Source organism: Belonocnema kinseyi, chromosome 4 (genome assembly GCF_010883055.1).
Source record: "Belonocnema kinseyi isolate 2016_QV_RU_SX_M_011 chromosome 4, B_treatae_v1, whole genome shotgun sequence".
Taxonomy (NCBI): domain Eukaryota; kingdom Metazoa; phylum Arthropoda; class Insecta; order Hymenoptera; family Cynipidae; genus Belonocnema; species Belonocnema kinseyi.
This window is the reverse complement of record NC_046660.1, coordinates 41295320-41321740: the sequence shown is the minus strand read 5'-3', so window position 1 is coordinate 41321740 and position 26421 is coordinate 41295320. Positions and strand designations below refer to the sequence as shown.

The 26421-nt window shown below is 26.0% G+C and overlaps 1 protein-coding gene across 1 annotated transcript in view; it reads right to left on the bottom strand.

Annotated features, from left to right (window-relative positions):
• Positions 1 to 1279: 1279 nt before the first annotated feature.
• Positions 1280 to 26421, bottom strand: part of LOC117171895 (leucine-rich repeats and immunoglobulin-like domains protein 3) — a 42694-nt gene continuing 17552 nt past the window's right edge. The window contains exons 9-14 of the mRNA XM_033359543.1: positions 23615 to 23761; positions 23165 to 23476; positions 15672 to 15953; positions 8815 to 9090; positions 6455 to 6739; positions 1280 to 2055 (exon numbers count right to left, since the gene is read on the bottom strand). Coding sequence (XP_033215434.1) covers positions 1934 to 2055; positions 6455 to 6739; positions 8815 to 9090; positions 15672 to 15953; positions 23165 to 23476; positions 23615 to 23761 — 1424 coding nt within the window. The 3' untranslated portion in view covers positions 1280 to 1933. The remainder of the gene's footprint in view (positions 2056 to 6454; positions 6740 to 8814; positions 9091 to 15671; positions 15954 to 23164; positions 23477 to 23614; positions 23762 to 26421) is intronic.

Sequence of the window (26421 nt, the reverse complement as noted above, 5' to 3'; positions counted from 1 at the left end):
CTTAAAAAAATCAAGCAGAATTCCATGTTTTCAAGGTTTTAAAGAAATTTCAAAGAATTTATTCACAATAATTTAGAGATTTACAGTATTTTTAAATATTCGAATGAATTTCAATTTCAGTAGATTAGATTTTGATCAAATATTTGAAAAAGTTGTATAATCTCGTTTCATATTACCTTTTTTTAAAACATTTATTATGATCGCAGTTCTTTAAAATGTTTAGATTATTTTAGGTCATCGTTAGATTGTCAAAAAATTTAGCAAAATCCATAATTATTATTAAATAATTGAAGATGTACTAGTAATAAACAAAATTGTAAAAAATTATGTTTTTGATGAATATTTTTCGGATAAAAAAAATGTTGTTACGTAATTTATGGATGGCCCCTAACCAGTACAATAATAAAAAGTATTGCCTCAACTAGTACAGTATAAAAGATTCAATATTGCAAAGCTAATTAAAAATTAAAAATCAGCCTAGTCGAATCTTTTCACATGTGCGTATCATTTGCCGAGAAGCACAATTTCAAGCGAATAATACGCTTCTCAATACTAACTTCTTTGTATGCAGATAAAAAAGAGATTTCATTATAATTATGTATATTTTACAGAAAAAACATGTAATTTAAAAGATGATGTGACTATCAAGATGATGATTACACAATGCTAAAGATCAATTAATTAATCTATCAATTAAAATTAATCTACGATTCAACAAATAACGCATTCAATGTCTAAATTCTATATGAACTTAGTAAATACATAATACTAAGGGAAATTGTTTACGCAACAAGACATTCAATTATTCATACATATAATTAAAACTAGGTGACTAAACTCACCCACAATAAGCAATATATTTTAATTATTGCATTAAATTCAGTTGATTGTTATTAAAAAAGAGAAAAAAAACAAGCAACTGAAAAGTCGGTAGAAGGGCGGTTTTAAAACAAAGCGCTATATATATCATTATTTAATATAATCATTTGTTACTGCATTGTTCTAGAAAATATATAAAATTTAGTTTAAAATTTATTTGCGAAGGCAATTATTTTTTTCCATTCACTGGAAAAGGCACAAGAAAAAAAAACCACCAGCAGTTGGTTCGAAAAACGAATTATTAAAAATTGCTCGCATTATCTTAATTTGTTATTTAATATTTATCCTTGAGAGGGAGTAGCTATTTTACAAGTGTAAACAAGTTGCAATGTATTGTATATTGAAGTAAAATGTAATTTTATAATAAATAACTATCACAAAAGTTTGGTTTATTATGTTAAACCATATTCTGGCAGGTTTCACTATAAGACACTGGTAAATCTCTACTTTCTTATTCTATTTTACTATTTACAATTGGACAATGTAACTTGATTTTCCAGAATTATGTACTCATTATAGCTTCACACTCAATATTCATTCAGTAAATATTTTTCAAACATCAGTAATAAACTAATGATGGTTGTAAGATGCAAATATTTTCAATTCAGTTCAATATTTTCAGCTGTGACGAGATAAAAGATTAAAAAAAAAATTTAGGATTTAATTGATCAACCTATAATTTGAATTTTTCGAATGAGTATTTGCCACTTCCTTGAATTGTAAGTCATTATCCTTCTGTTTTCTTATAAATACATATTGCATGTATATAAGCTCATAAAAAAAGCACTTTTTTTTAGGCACATTGAGCTCCGAAATATAATTATCAAATAATATTTCATACAAGTCAGATGTTCTGCATTCGCATATTTAATTCTCTATGACTTCGAAAATAGATTTTTGAGAAAAATCTGTCAATTTTCTTTTCGTTAAATCGAAGGGCATACGAATGTTTTTTTGTTTTGTTTTTTAATATAAAAAAAATTCATAAATACTGTGCTTTTCTGGATGATTTTCAGAACTGTAAATTCTTATAATCATTACTCACATTTCTGCTTTAGTTAGCATAATCGTGTTCATTTATGTGTCGCTCATGGTTTGTATATCGCAAAAGAGGATTTTCCCCATTAGCTGCTTCAGCGTCTTCTTCATTATTAATTGAACAGGTGACTATTTCCGCTGTAAAAAGCAAAGTTTATACAATATATCCATGATTAATGGAACAAAGTTGAAATGAGGATGGCCGCAAAATTTCATTTTCAGAATTCCTTGACTAATTTTTCATCTTCACTTGTCATTAATATTTAAAGATCAAAATTCTAATTTTTTAACATTTTGAATATCACATTTTTTATGAATAAATTGAAAAATTTTAATATAAATTTCCAATTTATTATTCTCAGGGGACACACAGGGTGGCCGTTTTAATCGACGAAATAAATACCCGGTCCTTTCCCGGTTCGCAAACATTTTTCACGGTCAACGAAATTAAATCAATGGAACACTAAAGCTAAACAATTTTCCACTTGAGGTAATAATAACTGAGCTGAAAATGAAAGCACTCAAAGTGGAACTGTTAAATTTTGAACTTTTAAAATTGAAATTTAAAAGTTTGTAATTAAAAAATTTTGCATTCAAATGCTCAATAATTTACTCGTATAAAATTGAAGGTAGTAACATTTTTCAATATAAAAAAAACATAAATCAACGTGATCATTTTCAATGATCTAAATTACAAAAAAAAAAAACAATCAATGAACTTTAAAATTTTTTTAAAATATATAATTTTAAGGAATTTTAAGCTAGAAACAATAAATATTTAAAAACTGAACAAATGTTAATCGAACACCTCTTAAATTAGAAATTAAATTATTTTCTTTTTCAATAGTTTAAATATCCTTGGAAAGCTTCAAAATTTTATTTCAAAATTTTGAAAATTCTAGAAGCTGTTTTAAATTTTTTCAAATTTAAAATCATTTTTGAAATTTTTGCTAGAACTCCTACATAACTTTTAAAATTAATTAAATTTGTCCTACAACTTCTAGAAAATCCTGTGCATTATAAAGAATGCCCTTCAAATTTGGATTTATAATTAACAATTGAAAACTTATAATTGGTAGAAAAAATTAGCGTAATTTTAAGAGATATTTAGAAGTTTTAAAAAGATTTGAAATTAATTTAGAACATTTAAAAAGATTCCAAATTAATTTAGAACTTTTAACAAGATTTAAAATTAATTTGGAACTTTTAAAAAGATTTCAAATAATTTAAATGAAGTGTCTGTATCGACAAAATTTGACTATTCGTACCGAAATTTTGTAGATTTGTTCATTGCCAAAAAAAAAACCTAGAAGATTTGAAGGATTGTATAAAAAAATTGCAGGATTTTATAAAAATTGTCGGAAAGATTTTATTCGTTTAAATGAATTGAAATCATATTAAGTTTTTAATTAATTTTGAATCGTTTCAAAACTTCTAAATATCTCTTAAAATTACTCAATTTTTTCTACAAATAATAAGTGTTCAATTATTATTTATACATAAAAATTCAAAAAAATCGCTTACAAATTAAACATTTTTTAAATAGAGCAATCAATTTTTTTAAGTTTAAAGTTTAAAAGCTTTTTGAAATTTTAACAATTCAACGTTTTTTATATCAAACAATTAAGTTTCAAATTGTTTACTTTTAAATATTTGGATTAAATTTACTCGTATTAAATTAACAGTCAAATATTGCTAAATATTAAGTAATAATTATTTTTCTTAATTAGAAATTTTCAAATTAAATGGGTAACGAAGGGAATCATTTAGACTGAAACAATATTTTTAATTTAATAAAAGCCATTAATTACGAATACATTATTATTAAGTTATTTTTTAATTGAAAACTGTTTATAAAGTTTCAATCACACCTTTACATTTTTTAATGACTAAAACTTTCAAATTGAAACAGTAAGAATCTAGAAATTCTTAAACTTTGAACGAATTTAGAATCGTTTTATCAAATAAATTATTGTTTAGTTCTTAATATTTAAAAGTACAGATCCATTTAAGAAACTATTTATTCATTTATTTATATTTACAGTTGATAATAAAATAATACTGTTTATCAAAAAATTTCAGACTTAAAACGCTTTTAATTTTAAATTCTGTAAGTCTTCAAGACTGCACTTTAAAATTCTTTAAATTAAAAATATACGTTTAAAAATAAAAATCTAAAATGAAGAATTTTTTAAGTAAGATTTGTGAATCAAGCATTGTAAACTGAATGATATCATAATTGAAAAAAAATGTATCAATTTAACTAATTATTTCAAAAACTGTTGAAATCGAACTTGGACAGATTTTTTTTTCTGAAATGTTGTAAAATTCCCGGTCATTTCCCGGTTCAACGGCAACCCTGTTATTTCTTTAAGTCTTTAACTAAAAATCAGAAAATTTTAAAATCTTAAATTGAAAATTAAAATTTAAGACAAAGAACACAAAACTATATTGTTCAAAGATTAAACTTTTTTACTTTTTTATTTCAAAGACGATAAATATAAATTATTAATAATTATCATATCATGTAGTATCAAGTGACATTTAAAACGACTGGATAGATTTTTTTACCACAAAAATGTGATTCTGTCAAAGCAAAAGTCACTGTCATTTTCACCATTCCAAATTGCAGAATTTTAAATACTGCGAGAAATATTGGGAACCTTTAAAGTTTAATTATCCTAAACACCTTGAAAAGTATATATTTTCTAGTTGGGAACTTTCAAGAATTACAAAATGCACGAATAATAATCAGGGTGGCCATTTTTGTTTAAATTTCCGTCTCCCGACTTTCTTCGGGTGCATATTCGTGATTTCTCCCGGTTTATAACAAAAATTTTAATTAATTAATTGTTTTTAATAAAGGAAAGTACATGAAAATATGCAAATTTAAAAATCCATTATTAAAATAATTTTTTAATATAAGGTTTTAAATATTTTTGAAATAATAGTTAATAATGAATAATTTTAAATTGCAAGCTCTTGAAACTTTAGCAAATATGCCAACGATTTTGGACAATTTAATTAGAAAAAGGAGTTGAATTGTATAATTTCTAAGTTGAAGCGCAAAAATTAAACAATTTTAATTTGATTTGGAGAATCACGAAATTAAAATTATCTTAGATCAAAAATTAAAAAATATGACAATGTAAAAACGTTAAAAATTGTATATTTAAGATTCAAATTTTGAAAATTGGATAGTTTAAAATTAAGAGTAGTTGAAGTTGTATTCTTTACACTTAAAAGTGTTCAAAATAAATAATTGAAGATTGAAGATCTTTAAATTTGAATTCAAAGGGATTAAAATTTGACAATTTTAATATTGAAAACTAAATTTAATCTTTCAAATGCCAAGCTTCTGATATTCTAGAATTTTAAATTGTCATGCCATAATAAAATAAAAATGTTCACATTAAAACTAATTAGAAAACGTTTTCTAAAATGAAAAATTAATTGAATTATTTCAAATAAAAACTTTTCGGAATATATTGTAATTTTAAACGGGAAATGTTAAAAATTGAAAAATGTATACTTCCAAATGTTAAAACTTAAAGGAATGAGAAATTTATTTAAAACTGAAAAAAATTTTAGGCAGCAAAAATTGTGTTATTAGAACTTTTTTATACTATAACACTTTAAAATTTCAATTATTGGAAGTAAATTAAAATCGGTTAAAAATAAATACTTTTTAAGTTGCTAATAATACTTTCCAAAATTTAACCAATTCAATTTTAATTGAAAATTAAAACCTGAAAAAGAACAAAATTAAAAATTTAGTGTTGTTAATAAAAATTCAGAAATTTAAAATTGTAACCACTTGCAATTACCGAAAGTGTCCTTTTACTGATGCATCAATTTCAGATAGATTAATTTTCATCGTTTTTTATTTTAAACTTAATTAAAAAAATTTTTAATTTCAAATCTTCCTTTAGAATTATCATTCATTCTAGAAATTTTCGAATATAAAACATTTTTCAACTTGAAATCACTTATTTGTTTAGATTTGAAACAACAATATATTGAAATTTAAAATTCCAAACATCCAAAAACTATTCTAAAAATATATTATTAATAAGTATCATATGTAGTATCAAGTGACATTTAAAGGGACTGGATAGACTTTTTTTTACTAAAAGATGTAATTTTGTCAAATCAACCGTCATGGCTATTTTCACCATTACAAATTACAGAATTTTAATTTATGCGAGAAATATTGTAAACCTTTAAAGTTTGACTATTCTAAACTCTTTAAAAATTATATAATATCTAGTTGGGAATTTTCAAGAATTACAAAATGCGCAAAATATGAAGTACGGGAAATCTCCAGGTGTAATATTTCTCTCCCGACTTTATGCTGCTTCTCCCGGGTTAGTGGCCACCCTGACGATATACGGCAAATCTTCTCCCGATGTAATATTTCTTTTCCTACTTTATCCCATTTTTTTGTTTCAAAAACCCTAATTTTTTCCTAATTTTCTCCTGATTTCCCAGACCTAGGGCCACCCCGTAAAATATAATATACAGATTGAAATATTACCAGGCAAACATAACTGCAGTTGATCACTGCTGGGATTCGTACTGTCGCCAGTACCACTGTCCTTGCTGTGTTGAGAACTTGTGTCCAAATCCAGGTGAGTCTGTGTTTCCAGCATAACGGGTGCAGCTGTCGATAGCGATTGTCTAGTCGCATTATGAGAAGCATTTAGGCGCTGTCTTGTCTGATAGATTATGACAACCCATACGATAGACGTGCCTACCGCGCAACACACCACCGTAATAATTATCAGGCCGAGCATGTCTTCATTTACCATTGAACTTGGCGCTGAAATAATAAAATGTGTTCATGTAAAATCCTGTTAAATAAAACAAGAATCCAAAGACCAAATTTGAACATTAGATTCTTGTTTTATTTAAGGGCATGTGATACTTAGAAAATTGTCGATTTTACCAGTTTTAGGTTCCGACGGCTTCTTTTCTTTAATAATCAATATTTTGTCTTAAAAATTTGGAACATGATAGCGACCATGCTAACGGACGTCCCCACACACTTTTTTTTGGTTTAATTCAAAAAAGTTTTAATTCAGCAAAATCTGATTAATTTGCATAGCGCTTAGGAATTAGTATCGATTTTACCAGTTTTAGGTTCCGACGGCTTTTTTTCTAGAATAATCAATATTTTCTCTTAAAAATTTGGGAAATGATAGCGAACATGCTAACGGACGTCCTCGCACACTTTATTTGTGGTTTTTTTTCAAAAAAATTTTTTGATATTGCTAACAACGTGTGTACATTTGGAGGTTATGTATGTTACAATTCTCCTGTGCGTTACTTCCAAAGTACACAATATTTTTGGCCGAAAACTTTGGACTTGCAAATAAACATAGTAACTAATCTCCCGGAACTAACCCTTTTTGCAGGCAATTAAAAAACTTTATCTAATAAATAATTTCCAGATTATCGGAAAGGCAAAGATGAAAAACGATGTAACCTCAAAATAATACATATGCATAAAATTTTTATTTAGCACAATAATTTTTTTTGTTATCATCCCTCAAAAAGGAGTCCGGAAACGTCCGTTATGATATTTTACAGAATCTCCGAATTCAGTTTTAAAAATTTTAATTTTTGTGGAAAAAAAGCCTGGGAAACTGTAAGTATCACATGCCCTTAAGGGCATGTGACACAGCAAAATACCTATATTGCCGAGCTCACTTTATCAGTTCACTGAATGTTTTTTTGAACCTAAGAACTTTTTTTGTAAAAAAAATATCGAGCTGAAACTCTGGGAAATGTATTAGAGTACAATAAAGTACGTTTAGGTACTGCATTTTGGTAGAAACTCTACTGAAAATTATATCATCTTTTTTCTGAACCTCGACATTTTTTTAACGTTCGAACTTTTTTTATATATAAAATATCGGTCTCAAACTTTGAGAAATGCAAGAGCCGAAAGAAAACCACGTTAAAGTACAAAGCTTAATAATAAAAGATGTAAAAAAATATATTTCAACAATCAATTCCAACGGCATCAGCCGGTAACGTTGTACACGAAAATGCGAACCCTGGCGGCTACTAGACGAAGCTCTTAGAGGGTTCGTATTTTCGTGTACAACGTTACAGGCTAATGCCGATGGAATTGATAGTTGAAAATTTGTTTTACATCTTTTATTATTAAGCTTTGTACTTTAACGTAGTTTTCTTTCGGCTCTTGCATTTTTCAAAGTATGAGACCGATATTTTATGTATAAAAAAAGTTCGAACGTTCAAAAAAAATGTCGAGGTTCAGAAAAAAGATGAAATAATTTTCAGTGAAGTTCCTACCAAAATGCACTACCTAAACGTACTTTATTTTACTCTAATGCATTTTTCAAAATTTCAGCTTGATATTTTATTTACAAAAAAAGGTCTTAGGTTCAGGTCATATAACCGAGAATATGACAGAATTTATGAGAATTTCAAAGAATTTAAGAAAATTTAAGAATCCATGATTTTTTAAAATATGTTAATTGTTCAGGTTATATCAGCGGTTGAATATAAATTATTTTCTAGCTCACACATAATCAGTTACCAACGAAAAAGTTTCATAGTTTATATTTTAATCAAAAAATAATGAAATTGACACAACATAAGAAAATAATTTTATAACGAAAAATACGCATTTTCAACAAATAAAGATTTTTTACACAAAAAATAAATAAAAGTTTATCTAAGTTATTGAACCTTCAAATCAGAAGACAAATTTTCTATTGCCGGTCCAGTGGCCACCCTGAAATTCCCGGTTTTTAAATTAAATTCCCGTTCATTTCCCGTTTAAGACGCGACCTTGAAGAGTTACAAGACGTCAAAGTAAAGAAACTTAATTAATTTATAGATTTAATATATGAATAAAGTAAATACCAGGGTTTATTGTGAGATGAGAAGCTCCAACCACACTTCCCAGAGAATTGCTTATCTCACATTCGTAGTCTCCAGCATCGCTTGCTACTGTATTCACGATAATCAGCAACTGATCCTCAGCAGTAAAGAAATGACGTTCAGTGGCTTGCAGTGGACTCCCACTTTTGCGCCACAATATTTTTGGTCGCGGAGAACCACTAGCTCGGCAGTCAAGTACAATGGAACCTCCAGCCATTATTTCTTTGTTTTCCATCGGTTTCATAAATGACGGTGTTTCTAAAACAAATCAGTGAAGCAAGGATTAGAAAGTTGATTAAAACATTAGATTAACCCTTGTTTGCACGCCCGGGTAACTAGTTACCCTCCACGGTATATTTTTGCACGTACGTGGAGCAGAAATTAAAATTTAACTTGGGGCCTACGAATCGTCGTTATTTAACTCATTTACAAGCAAATAGTGTATTTAGAATTAATTTAGAAAAAAATTTTTTACAAAATAATCGACTTCCACAGTATACACCATAAGAAAATTCAACTTTGAGTAGATTGTTCTTGCAGGCATTACAGTCCTTATGGGATAAAATATAGGGACCAAAGGGTACTTTTTGCCACGCTCATAGGGTATTTTTTGGCCTAGCATTCAGGGCGCGCGACCACATTTGTGCGCAAGCCTTTTAAATCAAAGGTCAAATCATCAAAAACTGTCATTGGTGATTGTCAATTCTCTTTTGTTAAAGCTCCTTCGGCTTCAACGAACACATTCTCATAACGTATCTTATGCTTCGCACTTGATTACGCCGAAAACTCAAACTTATCTACATTATCTTCAACTCTATTATATCAAATGTATATTATATTTATTTCTGTACCTTGGCCTGGGGCTGTTTATTCAAATATTGCAAAATAAAGTACAAATCTTAGTTTAGATTATTACTTTAATATTTATTTCTTATTTTGCATTAAATTTGTTCTTAGCCACCCTAAAAAATATAAATCTTTTAAATAGATTTATATTATTACCATTCATAATATGCATCAGTATTGAAACAAAAGTATTTTTATTGTCTTATTTTTATCATTAAAAAATGCGCATTCTATTAAAATAAAAATTATTATTTAATATTTTACTGCAACTTGTGTTGCTTTTCCATACGTTTAATTTGTTTATATTCAATGTAGATGTAATTTAGGCGAAAAATGTAAAATAAAATGTTATTGTATCTTGTGTCCTTTTTACAAAATGTTTATTTTTTTACTTTTAATATATTTATATAACCAGAGTTTATAACAAACTTGCAGATATTTTTTTGATTAAACTCTTTTAATTTTGCTCGTCTCGTGTGCCGTTTTTCCAAAAATTATTTTTTTATTGTTCAATCTTATTTTTTAGGATTGAAAGAAAATCTACTAGTCCTAACTAAAAATTATTAATAACAAATTTATAGATCTTTTTGGGAGTGAAAAAATTTAGTCTCTTAATTTGATTTCTTACCTTGTGTCGTTTTTCGAAAAATTTTAATATTTTTATTTTTAATCTTATTTTTTACGATTAAAACAAAAACTACGTGTCCTATCAAAAATTATTCATGTCAAATTTGAATGAGTTTTCGGTATATTTTTGAAAAGCAAGTTTTGCCTATTTAATTTTTTCATAACTTGTGTCGTTTTTCCAAAACTTTAATTTTTTTATTTTTAATGCTTTTTTTACGACTTAAAACAGAAACTACGCGTACATTCAAAAAGTGATTAATGACAAATTTGTAGATCTTTTCAGGGCGCGCAATTTTAGTTAATTCATTTTTTTCGTATCTTGAATAGTTTAACCGCAAAATGGAATTGTTTAGTTTGCATTATTTTTTGTACGACAAAAATTTGAATTTTGAACTTTTCGACAAAATTCAAAAAGTGTTTATGATATTCTCGCCGCTTATAGGCTTTCAAAAATCAACGTTTTTTCTCGCTTGATGCTTTTTTTATATCTTTGCCTTTTTTGGCTTAAAATGTTCATTTTAGTTTGATTTTTTGGATTTTGTCGGCCTGTGTTATTCGAGTTTCCGAGTACTATGAATAGCCGTACATAGAATTTTTAAATCTTGAAAAAAAATGGTCTGAAATAGTTTGAAAATGCGCTCACTTTTTTGAATTTTTATCCAAATTAGCTGATTTAAGAACTCGTTCTTTCTTTTTAGGCCTTAAAAAAGTGTGCCAAATCTGAATCCAATTTGATCAATCTTTCGAAAGTTATCGTGCCAGACAGACAGACAGACATACACCTTCGTAAAAAATCATTTTTTCTGACTAAAGGGGTCTCAAAACGTGGTGATTTGATGAAAACTGACAAAGTGAAATTTTACATAAAACCAATACCTTCTCATTAGGATGAGAATGTAAAAATCCATTAATTTCCGTAAAATTATAATGAATTTAGAGGAATTTAAGATAAACAAGAATTCGATCAAATTCATACAAATTCAATGTGATTTAAACAAAATTGAAATGAATTACATGAAAAAACATAGTTGAATTTAGAAAATTTGAAATGAGCTTATGAAAATTCAAGTAAATTCAAAAGAATTTAAAAAATACCTAACAATTAAGGGCAGGGGTAAATACTTCCGGATCAATTAAATAAAAACTGTTAAAATTTATTTTAAATCCATAGAATTAAGTAAATTTAGAGAAGAATTCCAATTAATTAAAAAAATTTAGGGTTAATTAATAAGAATTCAGGGCGAATTCCAAAAAATATTTTGAAATCTCTTAAAATCTTTGAAACCCTAGTCATTTATAACTAAAAAAGAATTGAAATGAATTGGAAATAATTTTAAAAATCGAAAAAATTCAATTAATTTCAGTCAAATTTGATTTAACTTATAGGAATTTGAGGAAAATAAAAAAAATTCGATGAAATTCATAGAAAATCAAGGTCAAAATAAAAAGCAATCAAATGAATTAAAAACAATTAAAAAATGTGAAGAAATTCGTTGAAATGAGTTTAGAAAAATGACAGAGAATTCAAACAATTTGATGAAATGTCGAATGATTTAAGATGAGTTTTAAAGGCTTCAAGATCAATTAAACAAAAACTGTTTAAAATTTCATTGAATTCAGTAGAATTGAGTCAATTTCAAATAATTGAAAATAAATTAAAAGAATTCAGGATAACTTTATACAAAGTCTGGGCGAATTCTAAATGATTGCAAAAATTATATGAAAATCTCTTGAAATCTTTGCAAGCTTATGAAATACCTCACTTCTTGTGAAAAATTCTTTGAAATTAATCGAAATATATTAAAAGTTCTTGAAAATGCCAAGGAATTAAAATATATATTATTAAATTATTTCAAATTCTTTGATGATTCTATCAAATTAATTAAAAAAATGCTAAAGAATTTTAATGAATTCAGGATAAATTAATAAGAATTCGGGGTGAATTCCAAAAACTAATTTCATAACTCTTCAAATATTTGAAATCCTACGAAATACCTCACTTTCTTGGAATAAATTTTTTAAAATCCATTAAAATATAATTGAATCCCATGAAATTATATGAGATATGGCGATATTTCTTGAAAATCTGGTAAAATTCTTTATTCTAAAATATTGCAATCGCTTTGAAATCCCTTCAAATTATTAAAAATCAATTACAGATTTCTAGGACTGTTTTAAAATTCCCTAAAATAGTTAAAATCCTTTGAAATCCTACAAAATATCTCTCTGGACATGAATAAATTCTTTGAAATCCACTAAAAATGTTATACAGTCTCTTCAAATCGTTAAAATCCTGGGAAAATTTATATAATCCTGTGCAATCTTTAAAAATATTATAAGACCTTAAAAGTCCTGTGAAATCATTCGAAATATTCAAAATTTAAAATCAAAATTTGGTTAACAATTCTATTAATTTATTCAAAATTGAATTGCTTTGTTGAAAAATCAATAATTTTGGTGGATACTTTGGGTCACAGTTCTTGATTGAAAATTCGTCTTTTTAGCATGAAAATTCAACAATTTGATTAAAATTTTTTTTTCTAGACTGACAATTTTTTTGGTTAGGAATTTAACTATTTTGTTGAACATTCATATTTTGGTTTAAAAATCCATCCTTATCTGCAGAAATGAAATTTTTTGATTAAAAATGCAACTATCTGTTTGAAAATTAATATTTTCAGTTAAAAAATTAACATTTTTCTTGAAAGTTCACTGTTTTGGAGAAAATTCGATAATTTGGTATCAAATTTAACAATTTTGTTGAAAATTAATCTGTCTTTGTTAAGGATTCATGAATTTTGTTAAAAATTCGTTTTTGTTGGTTATATCCAAATGCTTTTTATTTTTAATCAAATTTTTTGTGTGTTAAAATATAAACTATAACATTTTTTGTTGAAAATTGTTTCTTTTCAGGTGAACTACTGTCTAAAAACTTTACTCCTTCGGTTGAAAATTTATAATTTTAGTTCAAAATTCTTTTTTTTGTTTTTTTTTGTTAAATATAATTTTTAAAACCAAAAATTTAACTATTGTGTTGAAAATTCAGCTGAATTTTTGAAAATTCATATTCTCGAATTAAACATTCAACTCTTTTATAGAAAATTCACCATTTTGGTTTCAAAATTCAACGATTTGGTAGGAAAATCAACTATTTGGTACCAAATTCGACGGTTTTGTAGAAAATTCGTTTTTTTATTATAAATTAGTTTTCTAACTCAAAATTCAACTACTCAATTTTTTGTTAAAATTTACATTTTTAGTTAAAAAATGCAACTGTTTAGTGTAAAGATTATGTACATTTTTTAACATTCGTTTTTGTTGGGGGGGGGGGGGTAATATTTTGTTTGAAAATTTAACTATTTAGTTTTGTCTGTATTTTTTCAAACTAATATTTTCTGGCAGAAAATTATTCTTCTTGGTTAAAATTTAAATTATTTGATTAAAAATGTATGTAATTTGATGAGAATTCATCATTTTTTTGTAGAAAATTAAACTTCTGTTTTGAAAATGCAGCTGTTTGATTGAAAATGTGACTATTTTGTTGAAAATTCACCTTTTTTGTAGAAAGCTCATCGTTTTGGTTAAAAAGAAACTGTTTTGGTTGAAAATTCAGTTTTTTTGTTGTATAAAGCTCATTATTTTTGTAAAAAAAATCAACTGTTTTAATTGAGTGAAAATTAATCTGTTTAAGTTGAGGATTTAAGATTTTGTTGAAAATTCGTTTTTATTGGTTAAATCCAACTGTTTTTTATGTTAAATTAGAATATATATTTCTACCATAAATATAAATAATAAATTTAGCAATAATCTTTTTGAGAAAAATGTAACTAATTGGTTGAAGGTTGAACTACTGCCTTAAAAGTTAATTTATTATTATTATTGAAGATTCACAATTTAAGTTGAAAATTGGTTTTTGTTGTTGTTAAACTAATTTTTTAACTGAAAATTTAATTATTTTGTTGAAAATTTAACTGATTGGTTAAAATTAAGGTTTTTTGCTGAATAATCATATTCTCGGGTTTAGAATTCAACTTTTTTTTTGTAGAAAATACAATTATTTGATCTAAACTTCAACTTTTTTGTAGAAAGCTCATCTTTATGGTTAAATATCAAACTATTTTTATACAAAAATAATCTGCTTTAGTACAGGATTTAAGGATTTAGTTAAAAATTAATTTTTTTGGTTAAACATAATTTTTAACTGAAAATTTAACTATTTTGTTAAAACATTCAACTGATTGCTTGAAAATGTATATTCTCGAGTTGAAAAAATAATTATTTTGTAGAAAATTCTACTATTTGGTACAAAATTCAAATATTTGGTAGAAAATTAAACAGTTTTGTTGAAAATTCGTTTGTGTTTTTATTGAAGATTAATTTTCGAAATAAAAAATTAACTACTCCATTTTTGGTTACAAATTTATATTCTTTAGTTTAAATTTTCAACTATTTAGTTGAAAAATGATATAATTTTTTGAAAATTTATATTTTTGTGTAAAAAATTAATCTTCTAACAATTTAGTTATCTACGAATTTTTTTTAACTAGTCTTTTCTGGCAGAAAATTAATCTTCTTGGTTAAAAATTGGACTATTTGGCAAAAACCTATGTAATTAGTTGAGAATTCATCATTTTTTCTAGAAAATTAAACCTGTGTTTTGAAATTGCATCTTTATAGAAAATTCGTCTTTTTGGCTTCAAAATTCAACACTAGTTGAAGATTCAAGGATTTTGTTGAAAATTCGTTATTACTGGTAAAATTAAATAAGTCAAATTAATTATTTCTTTAAATCTCTTAAAAATTCCTCGGAATTTTTTTAAATACACTAAAATCTTGAAAAATCCTTTGAAATATCTTCAAAATGACTTGGACTCTTTTAAAATACCCTAAAATACTTGAAATTCTTTGAAAACCTTTGAAATATTCTGCAATTTTTTAAGCTCTGAGTAATTCGTTGTTAGAATTAATATTGAAAATTCTTAGCAACTTCTTACAGCTCTAGAAAAATGCCTTGGCATCTGTTTTTTGTTCTAAATTAAATTTTTTTTAACTATTGTATTTTTAGTTGAAAATTGATCTTTTTTAGGTGGAAAATTCAACTCCTTGGTTGAAAGTTGAACTAATGACCTAAAAGTTCATTTTTTATTATTATTGAAGATTCCCAATAATTTTAGTGAAAAATTTGGTTTGTTGAAACATAATTTTTAATTTAAAAATTTAACTATTTTGTCAAAAGTTCAACGGATTGGTTCAAAATTCAACTGCTTTGTAAACCATTCGTTATTTTTGGGCAAAAAAAAATATAGTGTCAATATGGCATGAAAATAGAATGAGTAAAAATAAATACAAAATTTCACTATAATTACCTAGAATGGTGAGAGTAGCGTTTGCAACAATCATTCCAGCTAAATTTTGTGCAGTACATGAATAAAGTCCGCTGTCAGCTGTTTTGACATCGATTATAAAAAGAACATCATCGGTCGGCATTTTGTGCATTCTCCTCTCTCTAGCTGCAGGAAAATCATTTCCACCATCTTTCTGCCAAGCTATTTGCGGAGTCGGTAATCCTTCTGCTGAACACTCAAGACGAGCAGTACTTCCCGCCGTGACTCGAATATCTCGTGGGATTTTAGAAAATGATGGATAAACTGTAAAATAAGTGGAAATTTTGTTTTAAATTTCAAATTTAAAAACAAAATTAGTCAGTGTAGACTTCTAATTTTTCCTAGCCAATTAATATTAAAAGATCAAATTCCTAATCTTGTAACATTTTTCATATAGTATCTTTTATAAATGGAATAAAGTAATTTTTAATTTCTAATCCTTTCTTTTGAATTAAAAAAAAAATCCAAACAATATAGGTTAATTTATTCGAATCCAAATAAATTTGAAAGAATTGGACTAAATTCCATTGATTTCTGTAAAGATGGAGTAAATTCAGAAGAAAATTTAGATTTGAGGGAAATTAGAAGGAATCGACGAAATTCATCAAAATTCTTGCTGTAAAAAAGAATGAAGTGAATTGAAACCAATTCAAAGAATATGAAACAAATTCAATGAATTCAGTAAGTTTGAAATTAGCTTAAAAAATTGGAATGAACTCGAAAATTAAACAAATACTTGAAAGAATTCAAAAGACAAAATAACTATATTTAGTAAAAATGAGTGGATTTAGAAGAATTCAAGTGAACTACAAAATTCCAAATGCATTCAAAAGAATTCAGGATAAATAAATGACAATTCGTGGTGAATTCCAAATGAATTAAGATTGATTGCAAAAAATATTTTAGAATCCCTTTAAAACTTTGAAAACCTACGAAATCCTTTAATTCTAGGAAATAAGTTCGTTGAAATCCATTAAAATATTATAAAATCCCCTAAAAGTCTATGAAATTTCATGCTTCCTGAAATCCTGAAAAATTTATTTAAATACTCCTCGGAAAACGAATAAAATCCTTTGAAATCTCTTAAAATATGTTAAAACTGTATAGAATCTGTAAAATCGATCTATGTCTTCGAAATTCTTTACAACAGCATACAACTTTTTTTAATTACTTAAAATCATTCGAATTCTTGAAAATGCCTAGGAATCTTTTTAACTACAAAAAAATATTTTACATTTTTCGAAATACCTCCAAATTCTTTAAATAAAAAAATCGAAAATTCTTTAGAATTTTTTTAAATATCCTAAAATCTTTGGAAACAACTTGAAATATTTGAAAATGTTTGGAATCATATGAAATCCCTCAGGTTTTGTTAATAAATTCTTTGAAATCCATTAAGATATTATAAAATCCCGTAAAATTTTATGAAATCTGCGGATATTTCCTGAAATCGTGGAAAGTACTAAAATTATTGAAATCCTCAGAAATCTTCCAAAATTCCTGATAATTTTTTTATATATCCTAAAAACCTATAGATAGATCCTATAAAATTATTTCATATCCTCTAAAATTCTAGGAAATTCTTTAAAACCCCAAGAATACTTTGTGAAATCCCTTAAAATCATTCAAATCATTGGGAATTACTTTAAAATTTGTAAATCTTTTGAAATCTTATAAAATATTTTGAAATCCCTTGATATCGTTTAAAATCCCATACAAGTTTCTAAAGCTCTTGAAAAGATAAAACTACTAATAAAAATTCTTTGATATGTTTTCAAATACTCTAAAATATTTAAAATCCTTTGAAATCTTTAAAAATTCCTTGTATATTTCTGAAGTTCCCGAAAATTTCTTGGAATTTTCAAAAATACTCTCAAATATTTCCAATTCTTTGAAATCTTTCGAAACTTTTAAAAGCTCTTGAAAATGTCTTGGAATTAAAAAAAAAACCTGAACAATTTTTTATCCTCTAAAATTCCTTGAAATCTTTTAATATTCCTTGAAACTCGTTACAGCTCATGAAAATTCCTTGGAAGTTTTAAAAATACTCTAAAATCTTTAAGCTTCTTTGGAGTACCTTCATATTATTGAAATCTATTTCAAATTCTCCGGATTCTATTAAGATAGTAGAAAATATTTTAAATCTTTTGAAATTCCTTCAAAATTTTTAAAGCACTTGAAATTACTCGGAATTTTTAAAACTACCCTAAAATCTTCAAAACCCTTTAAAATCTCTTATAAAATGCTTCGAATCTTTTTAAGTAGCCGAAAATACTTTTAATTCTTTGAAATCTTTTAAAATGTCTTGTAACTTTTTAAAAATCTTGAAAATCTCTTAGAATTTTCAAAAATATGCAAACATCTTTCAACTCATTTAAGATTCCTTTAAATTATTGAAATCTATTCAAAATTCCTTGGATTTTTTTTTAATATCCTAAAATACTTAAAATTCCTTGAAATTTTTTAAAAAGCTCTATAGTATTTCAGATCCTTTAGAATCCCTTTAAAATACTGAAATATATTGCAAAATTTTTGGAAATTTTATAAAATACCCGAACATATTGAAAATCTTTTGAAATTCCTTGAAATCTGTTAAAATCCCATGAAACTTTATCAAGCCTTTGAAAATTTCTTTAAAATTTTTAAAATACCATAAAATCTTTCAATCCTATTAGGATACCTTTCAATTAATTAAAATCTACTACAAATTCTTTGGTATCTTTTAAAATAGTCGAAAATATTTAAAAACCTTTGAAATCTTTAAAATTACCTGTATTTTTCGAAAGCTCGCGAAAATTCCTTGGAATTTTTAAAAATACTCTCAAAATATATCCAATTATTTGAAAATTTCTCAAACTTTTAAAAGCTCTAGAAAATGCCTTTGAATGTTTTAAAAACGCCTAAACAATTCTTAATCCTTTGAAATTCCTTGAAATCTGTTAATAGTTCTTTAAAATGTTTACAGCTCTCGAAAATTCCAAGAAGTTTTAAAAATAAAATAAAATCTTTTAAATCCTTTGGAATCTCTCAAAATACTTCATATTCTTTACAATATTTTGAAACTTTTTGTTTAATACAGTCAAATCTTGAAAGTCCATTGGAATCTCTTCAAAATTGTTTGGAATCTTTTCAAACACCCGAAAATAATTTAATTTCTTTGAAATCTTTTGAAATTTCGTAAGATCTTGAAAATCTCTTAGAATTTTTAAAAAATACTGGACAATGAAAAAATCTTCGAAATTCTTTGAAATTTTGTAAAGCTCGCACAAATTTCTTGGAATTTTAAAAAATACCATAAAATATTTCCAATTGTTCGAAATCTTTTAAAACTGTCAAAAGCTCGTGAAATTTTTTTGGAATCTTAAAAAAAACTAAAAAATTTGTAATATTTTGAGATCCCTTGAAATTTTCTAATATTCCTTGAAACTGTTTACAGCTCTTGAAAATCCCTCAGAATTTTGAAAATTACACTAAAATCTTTAAAATACTTTGGAATCTCTAAAAAATACTTTAAATTCTTTAAAATATTTTGAAATACATTGAAACTTTTTTTTTAATAGACTCAAATCTTGAGACTCCTTTGGAACCTCTTCAAAATTGGTTGGAATCTTTTCAAATACCCGAAAATAATTTAATTTCTTTGAAATCTTTTGAAATGCCTTTCAACTTTGTGAAAATTTTGAAAATCTCTTGGAATTAAAAAATATATGCCAAAGTTTTTAAACTTTTCTGGAAATTTCTTAAAATTATTGAAATCTATTCAAAATTTCTTGTAATCTTGTAAAATACCGTAAAATACTTCAAATTCTTTGAAATTTGTTAAAATCCCTTAATAGTTTTTAAAGCGCTTGAAAATTCCGTGGAACTTTTTAAAAATACTTTACAATGAAAAAATCATCGAAATCTTATAAAATACCCGGAAATATTTAACATATTTTAAAATTCCTTGAAATTTTTTAAAGCTCTTGAATGTTTCTTGGAGCTCTTAAAAATACACTAGAATTTTTTTAATCTTTAGGATACCCAAAAATTATGAAACATACTGAAAATTCTTTGGTATCTTTTAAAATATCCGAAAATATAAAAGAATCTTTTAAAATTCCTTGTATTTCTTCAAAGCTCGCGCAAATACCTTGGAATTTTCAAAAATACCATAAAATATTTCCGATTGTTTAAAATCTTTTAAAACTCTCAGAAGCTTTTGAAAATAATTTTGAATCTTAAAAAAACTAAAATATTTCGCATCCTTTGAGATGCCTTGAAATCTTTTAATATTCCTTGAAACTGTTACAGCTCTCGAAAATCCCTCAGAATATTTAAAATTACTCTAAAATCTTGAACATCCTCTAGAGTATCTTCAAAATTGCTTCGAATTATTTAAAATACCCTAAAACACTGTAAATTCTTTGAAATCTCTTGAAAGTACCTTGAAAATTTTAAACATACTCTAAGGACTGGAAAATTCTTTGGAATACCTTGAAATTGTTAAAAATCTATTGCAAATTCTTCGGAATCTTTTTGAATAGCCGAAAATACTTTAAATTCTTTGAAATCTTTTAAAACGCTTTGAAACTTTTTTAAACTCTTGAAAATCACTTGGAATTTTTAAAAATACACAAAAATCTTTAAACTCATCTAGAATCCCTGCAAATAACTGAAATGTATTCAAAATTTCAAGGAATTTTTTTAAATACCCTAAAATACTGCAAATTGTTTGATATCTTCGGAAATTCCTTGAAACTTTTTAAAGCTCTTGAAAATTGTTTGGAATTTTAAAAAATAGACTAAAATCTTTTAAATTGTTTGGAATCCCTTCAAATTCTTTAAATCTATTAAACATTTCTTGGAACCTTTTAAAATACCCTAAAATATTTCAAAAGAATTCAAGAAAATTTAGAAACAGTTATAGATCTGAATTCAATAATAATAATAATAAATTAAAGGTCTTTTCCAGGATTTCCAGGTCAAGAAATCAAAGTTTTCCAGGTCTCCTTTTTTACATCAAATAATGAAATAAATTTGTCATACATGTAAAAAATGAGCCATTTCATTTTTTATTTGCCAAAAATTTCGAAAAAAATCCGAATCGTAAATAAACAAATTCTTAATCTTTTGCGAACATGAGTCGTCTTTGTGAAATCTTTAGGAATATTTTTTAATCTTCGTAATGTCTTTGAAATCATTGAAATCCTTGCGAAGTATTACAAACCTTAGTGCAAGCTTGCAATTTCGGTAAAATCTTTGAGAAATCTTTTGGAATTTTTCAAAGCTTTTATAAAATCTTTAAAATTCTTGGAATCTTTGAAATCTTTGCGAACTCATTCCTTAATCTTTATTTACAAAATCTTTTGTGTTTGTTTAAAATCATTGAAGTCTTTTTAAATCTTCTCAAATGTGTTGAAACCTTTTTAATGCGCTTAAAATCTTTGAGATGTTTTGAAATTCTTGAAACCTTTTGAATTCCTTATGAATTCTTTAAAGAAATTGTGAAATCTTCTCTAAGTCTTTTGTATTATTTTGAAATCACTGAAATATTTGAAATATTTGTGAAATCTTTATGAAATTTGTTGTAATCGTTTAAAATCACTGGATTGTTTAAAATCTTATTAAAAGTTTTGATATCATTTAAAATATTTTAAAATATTTGAAATCTGTTGCACTGTACGTTTATTGGAATTTTGTAAGTCCTTGAAAGCTTTGAAATCCACGAAAACTTTGTGACATTTTTTAAAATCTTTGAAATATTTCTTTAATCTTTGTTCGTGAAATCTTTTCTGTTCATTTGAAATTATTAAAATCTTTTCAAATCTTCTCAAATTTGTTGAAACCTTTTGAAATCATTAAAAATCTTGTAAATTTTTTGAAATCTTTGAAATCTGGTGTACTGTACCCACCCTTCTTGGAATCTTTGAAATTCTTGACATGTTTTGAATTCCTTAAAAGTTCTTTAAAATATTTGAGAAATCTTTTGTAATTGTTTGAAATACTTGAAATGGTTTGAAATCCATGAAATCTGATGTACTGCGCCCTAGAACTAGTGCCCCAAATCTTGGAAATTCTCGTTTTTTTTTAAATCTTCTTGAAACTTTTGTGAAATCTTTTGAAATCTCCTGAAAAGTTTGGAAGTTATTTAAAATCTTTAAAATGTTTTGAAATCTTTAAAATCTTTTGAAAGTTTTAAAATCTTTGTGCAATATTCGAAATTGTAGCGAAATGTTCGAAATCTTTGTGAATTCTTTGGAATTATTTAAATTATTACAAATCTTAGTGAAATCTTTTGATGTCTCCTAAGAAATTTGAAATTGTTTTAAATCATTGAAACCTTTTTAAAATCTTTTATAAGTTTTAAAATCTTTGTGAAATGTTCGAAATCTTTGTGAAATGATCCAAATTTTTATGAAATTTACGAAATCTTTGGGGAATTTTCGTGAAAACTTTTTAATCAGTATACAAACCTTTTCTGAATGTTTGAAATCCTTAGAATCTTTGTGAAATATTTTGAAATGTTTATAAAATCTTTCTTGAATCTCTGTTTGGAAAAACTTTTGTATTCGTTGAAGTCATTGAATTATTTGAAATATTATTAAATCTGCTAAAATGTTTTAAAACCGCTTGAAATCGTTTCAAATTTTTGAAATCTTTGAAATCTGGTGTACTGTACCCTTTTTCAAATCTTTGAACTCCTTTAAATTTTTAAAGTTTTAAAATGTTTGTGAAATTGCTGTGAAATCTTTATTGAAATCTGTCATGCGCGCAATTTTTTAAATCGTTAACATCCGTGAAATCTTTGAGAAATGTTAAAGATATTTAAAATATTTTGAAATGTTTGAAATATTTTGAAATCTTTAGAAATATTTTGTTAACTTTTGAATTCTGTTGTGCACTCAAAAACCGAGTGGTCAACCCCTCGAAAAATCCGTTGTACGGCATTAAAATATCTTTATATTTGTAGTGCATTGAAATATCTTTATTTATTCTGTAATAAACAAAAGGTAAATTATATCTTGGCGAAAAAAAAATTGTCAGCAGCAAGATTTTTTCTAAACGAGACGTTTCTTTCACGATAGACTAAAAGATTTAAATTACTCTTCGCATTTCAATAAAATCATTGTTTTAAAAGGAAAAAAAAAGAATAATTAAAATTCAAGGTTTTCGTGAAAAAATCAAGGAGATTTCCAGGTTTTCAAGGTTTAAAAAAAAAATTCAAAGAGAGTTCCAGGTTTTCAAGGTGTCTAGACACCCTGATTGAAAGAAAAGTGACTTTTCCCACCTTTTTTTTCAAAACCCCCGACTTTTTCCTGAAACTTAAAGTTTTCCCTGACCAGCGGTAACTCTGAATTATACTCCTCTTTAAAAGTTATCGTAATCATAAATTGAGCTAAACATTTTAGGGGAGAAAATAATGAAATGCAGAAAATGATTGAAAATTACTAACAGGTGGCAGTAACGAAAAAATAATTTTAAAAATCACTTACTTAAAACACTAATTTTCGCCTTAGCCGAATACGTTGTGCCATAATTATTCGTGACCATACATTGGTATTTGCCAGCATTAGAATGAGTAACATTTGTAATGTGCAAAGTAGAAGAGGCCTCAGTGATACCGCGATCCGAACTTGCAATGTCAGTTTGGAAACTCGAATCCCATTCGACGTTATCGTGCTTCCACGTGAAATTTAATGGTGCATTGGCTGTACTTGTAGCACGACAAACAAGCGAAATATTGTCGCCCTTGATGCTCATCAGACTAGCGGGATCTTCTATAATCCTGGGCTTCGGATACTCATCTGTAACAAAAAGAACAGGCCGTTCAAAAAACTCCATTTTGAGGAAAGCGCAATCAAATTTCAGTTCTATCTATTTGTAAACAATTTTTATAATAATTCATTTGAATACTGAATAGCAAAAATTGCATTTACACATACCGCAAGTAAAATTTGCATGGTGGAGATGCATTAATGACATTCCATGTAACCAATGTGGATATCCACATTGAACTTTTGCATCATTTTGTCTGTGAGTTTGTAACCATAAACTAAACCACTGCAGTGCGCAATCGCAAACCAATGCTCCTACAAAGAAAAATTATTTTATGGATTAATAAAAGTTCATTAACAACTACGAGAGCGCCCATTAATTACGCAAGGATTGGGGGGGGGGGGGGGGGGGGGGGGGGGGTCGAAAAATCTTACCAATCCTTAATTAGGAAAGGGCGAGGGTTCAAAGAATTTCTTAGACAAGTTCCCTCTTTCTCTTCAAAGAAAAATATATATTCTAATTGATACGTTTAAAATCCGTGGAAGTCGCTTAGAATGTCTGAAAAAAATATTCTTTAACAGTAATAATTTTTATTTAAGCCAGACACATATCTTTTGTTGATCTAAAGAAATGAATGCTTTGGCTATATTTTCTTGAATCAAATAAATATTTCTTACTTTTAAGAAAATGATTTCCTTGATTCAAAAGATATAGATTCGTTGAAATCTGATTAGTCGTTCAAAGAACTATTTTTTATACCTGAATGAAGTATTTGGGTTAATTTAAATCAAAGAAGCAATGATTTAATTCAAAATAATAATAATTAAATTGAAAATATATTTATTTGTTACAAAGAGTTTATGCATTGATACCAATGAAGCACATATGTGGATCAACAAGATATTGTGTTTAGATAAATATCTATTTCTTTAGTTGAAGGAAATATTAAACTTGATTGCTAGAATTAAATTATTCATAGCAAATAAACATTTATTAAAATGAAGTAATTACTTTTTAAATCAAACATTTATTAATTTGGCGTAATTTTTTCAATTAAATACTTCTTTAGATTAAAGAAATATGTTGTTCAATTCAATACCAATGTTTTTGATTTGAAGAAATATTTCTTTGGCATTTATGGTCATCACTGTGGACTTTACACTCGATGGACACAAGTTTGATTCCTGATGGAGGTGGATTTTTCATCGAATTTTTTTGCTTCAGGTTCAGCAAGTTTTAAAATTATCTGATTTGTTTAAATTGAATATGTATAATAATAACAATGTTAATTATAATTTAAGCTGAAAGAATCAAGTTATCCATTTAAGTAAATATATACTACAATTTAAGTACGAAATACTTTATTCCACACGCGCATTGTTTAGGCCAAAGAAATATTTTTGTAAATCAGTGGAACATTTGTTGTTTGAGCCTATAAAATAGTTGCGTGACTTTAAAATATATTTCTTTCCATCAACACACATTTCCTTATTTCAAAGAAATATTCATTTCCATTCATGGAACATTCATTTGGAATAATCAGTCGTTCATTTAGTTTAACCCTCAAAGAACAAAAACATGGTAAAAATCACGGTAAAGTGCATCGTGGGTGTTATAAACCCCAGCGTATTTAATCATGTATTGTTTAACCCCTATTGAATATTTTGTCACAATAGAATTATCCGATATAGTTTAAGGTGTCTTTTATAAAGTAGAATTTATTTTATAGCCATTTATTTATTTTAAGTTTGTTTAAAAAATTATTAAAAAAGGGGGTTTTTTACTTGAGAATTCATAACTCACGCAATTTTAACCCTTTTAACCTGGAAATGTATGACTATACTTTTGAGATAGTGTACTTTTATAAAAAAAATATTGCAACATGGGTGCTATCAAAAAAGGTATCAGATTTTTGGCTTTTAAATCGATTTATTATTATAAATAAATATTTGAAATTTATTTGAAAAGTGTTTAGGGTTTCAGACACCCACAATGCACTTTAAGGGTTAAAATATCTATTATTGCCTTCAATTAATATTTATTTTATTCAGAGAAATATTACCATCCATCAAAGTGCTTATATTTATTTGCCTCAAATAAATATTTCTTTGAAATTAAATAGGAGTTTCACTTACTTCAGTCAAGTAAAATTCACTTGGTACAAATAATCTTTTTTTTATACTTGAAATTCCGTGAAATATTTCGAAATCTTAGGAAATCCTTTGAAAGGTTTTTAATTCCTTTAAAATTCATTAAAATATATTAAATCCACGGGAATCTTTCCGAATTTATTCAACTCCCTTTTAATATATAATGAAAATACATTAAAATCTTTTAAAAGACATTATAATCGTTTAAAAGCCATTCAAACATTTTAAAAGATATTAAAATCCCTTAAAACCCCGTTCCTGGAAATAGTTTTAGATTTTCCAAAATCTCATAAAAAATAATTGAAATTACTAAAAATCGGTTAGAATCCTTCACATTCCGTGAAATATTTTGAAATCTTACGAAACCCATTGCAATGTTTAAAATCCCTTTAAAATTCATTTAAATAATTTAAATCCATAGGTATCTTTGCGTATCTATTAAAATCCTTTTTTATATATATTAACATACATTCAAATACTTTAAGACATTAAAATCTTTTAAAAGCTATTAAAATCGTTTAAAAACCAATAAAATCCCTTAAAATCCTGTCTAATATTCGGAAATCCTTGACATATTTTGAAATGTCTTAAAATCCCTTGAAAAGCTGTTTCTTGAAATAGTTTTAAATCTTCCAGTTACATAAAAATCGCTTAAAATTCTTTTTAATCTGTGGAAATCCTTTAAAATTTCTAAAAATCGGTTAAAATCCTTGAAATCCCATGAAATATTTTGAAACCTTACAAGTCCCATTGAAATGATTAAAATCCCTTTGAAATTCATTAAAATATTTTAAATCCACGGGAATCTTTCTGAATTTATTATT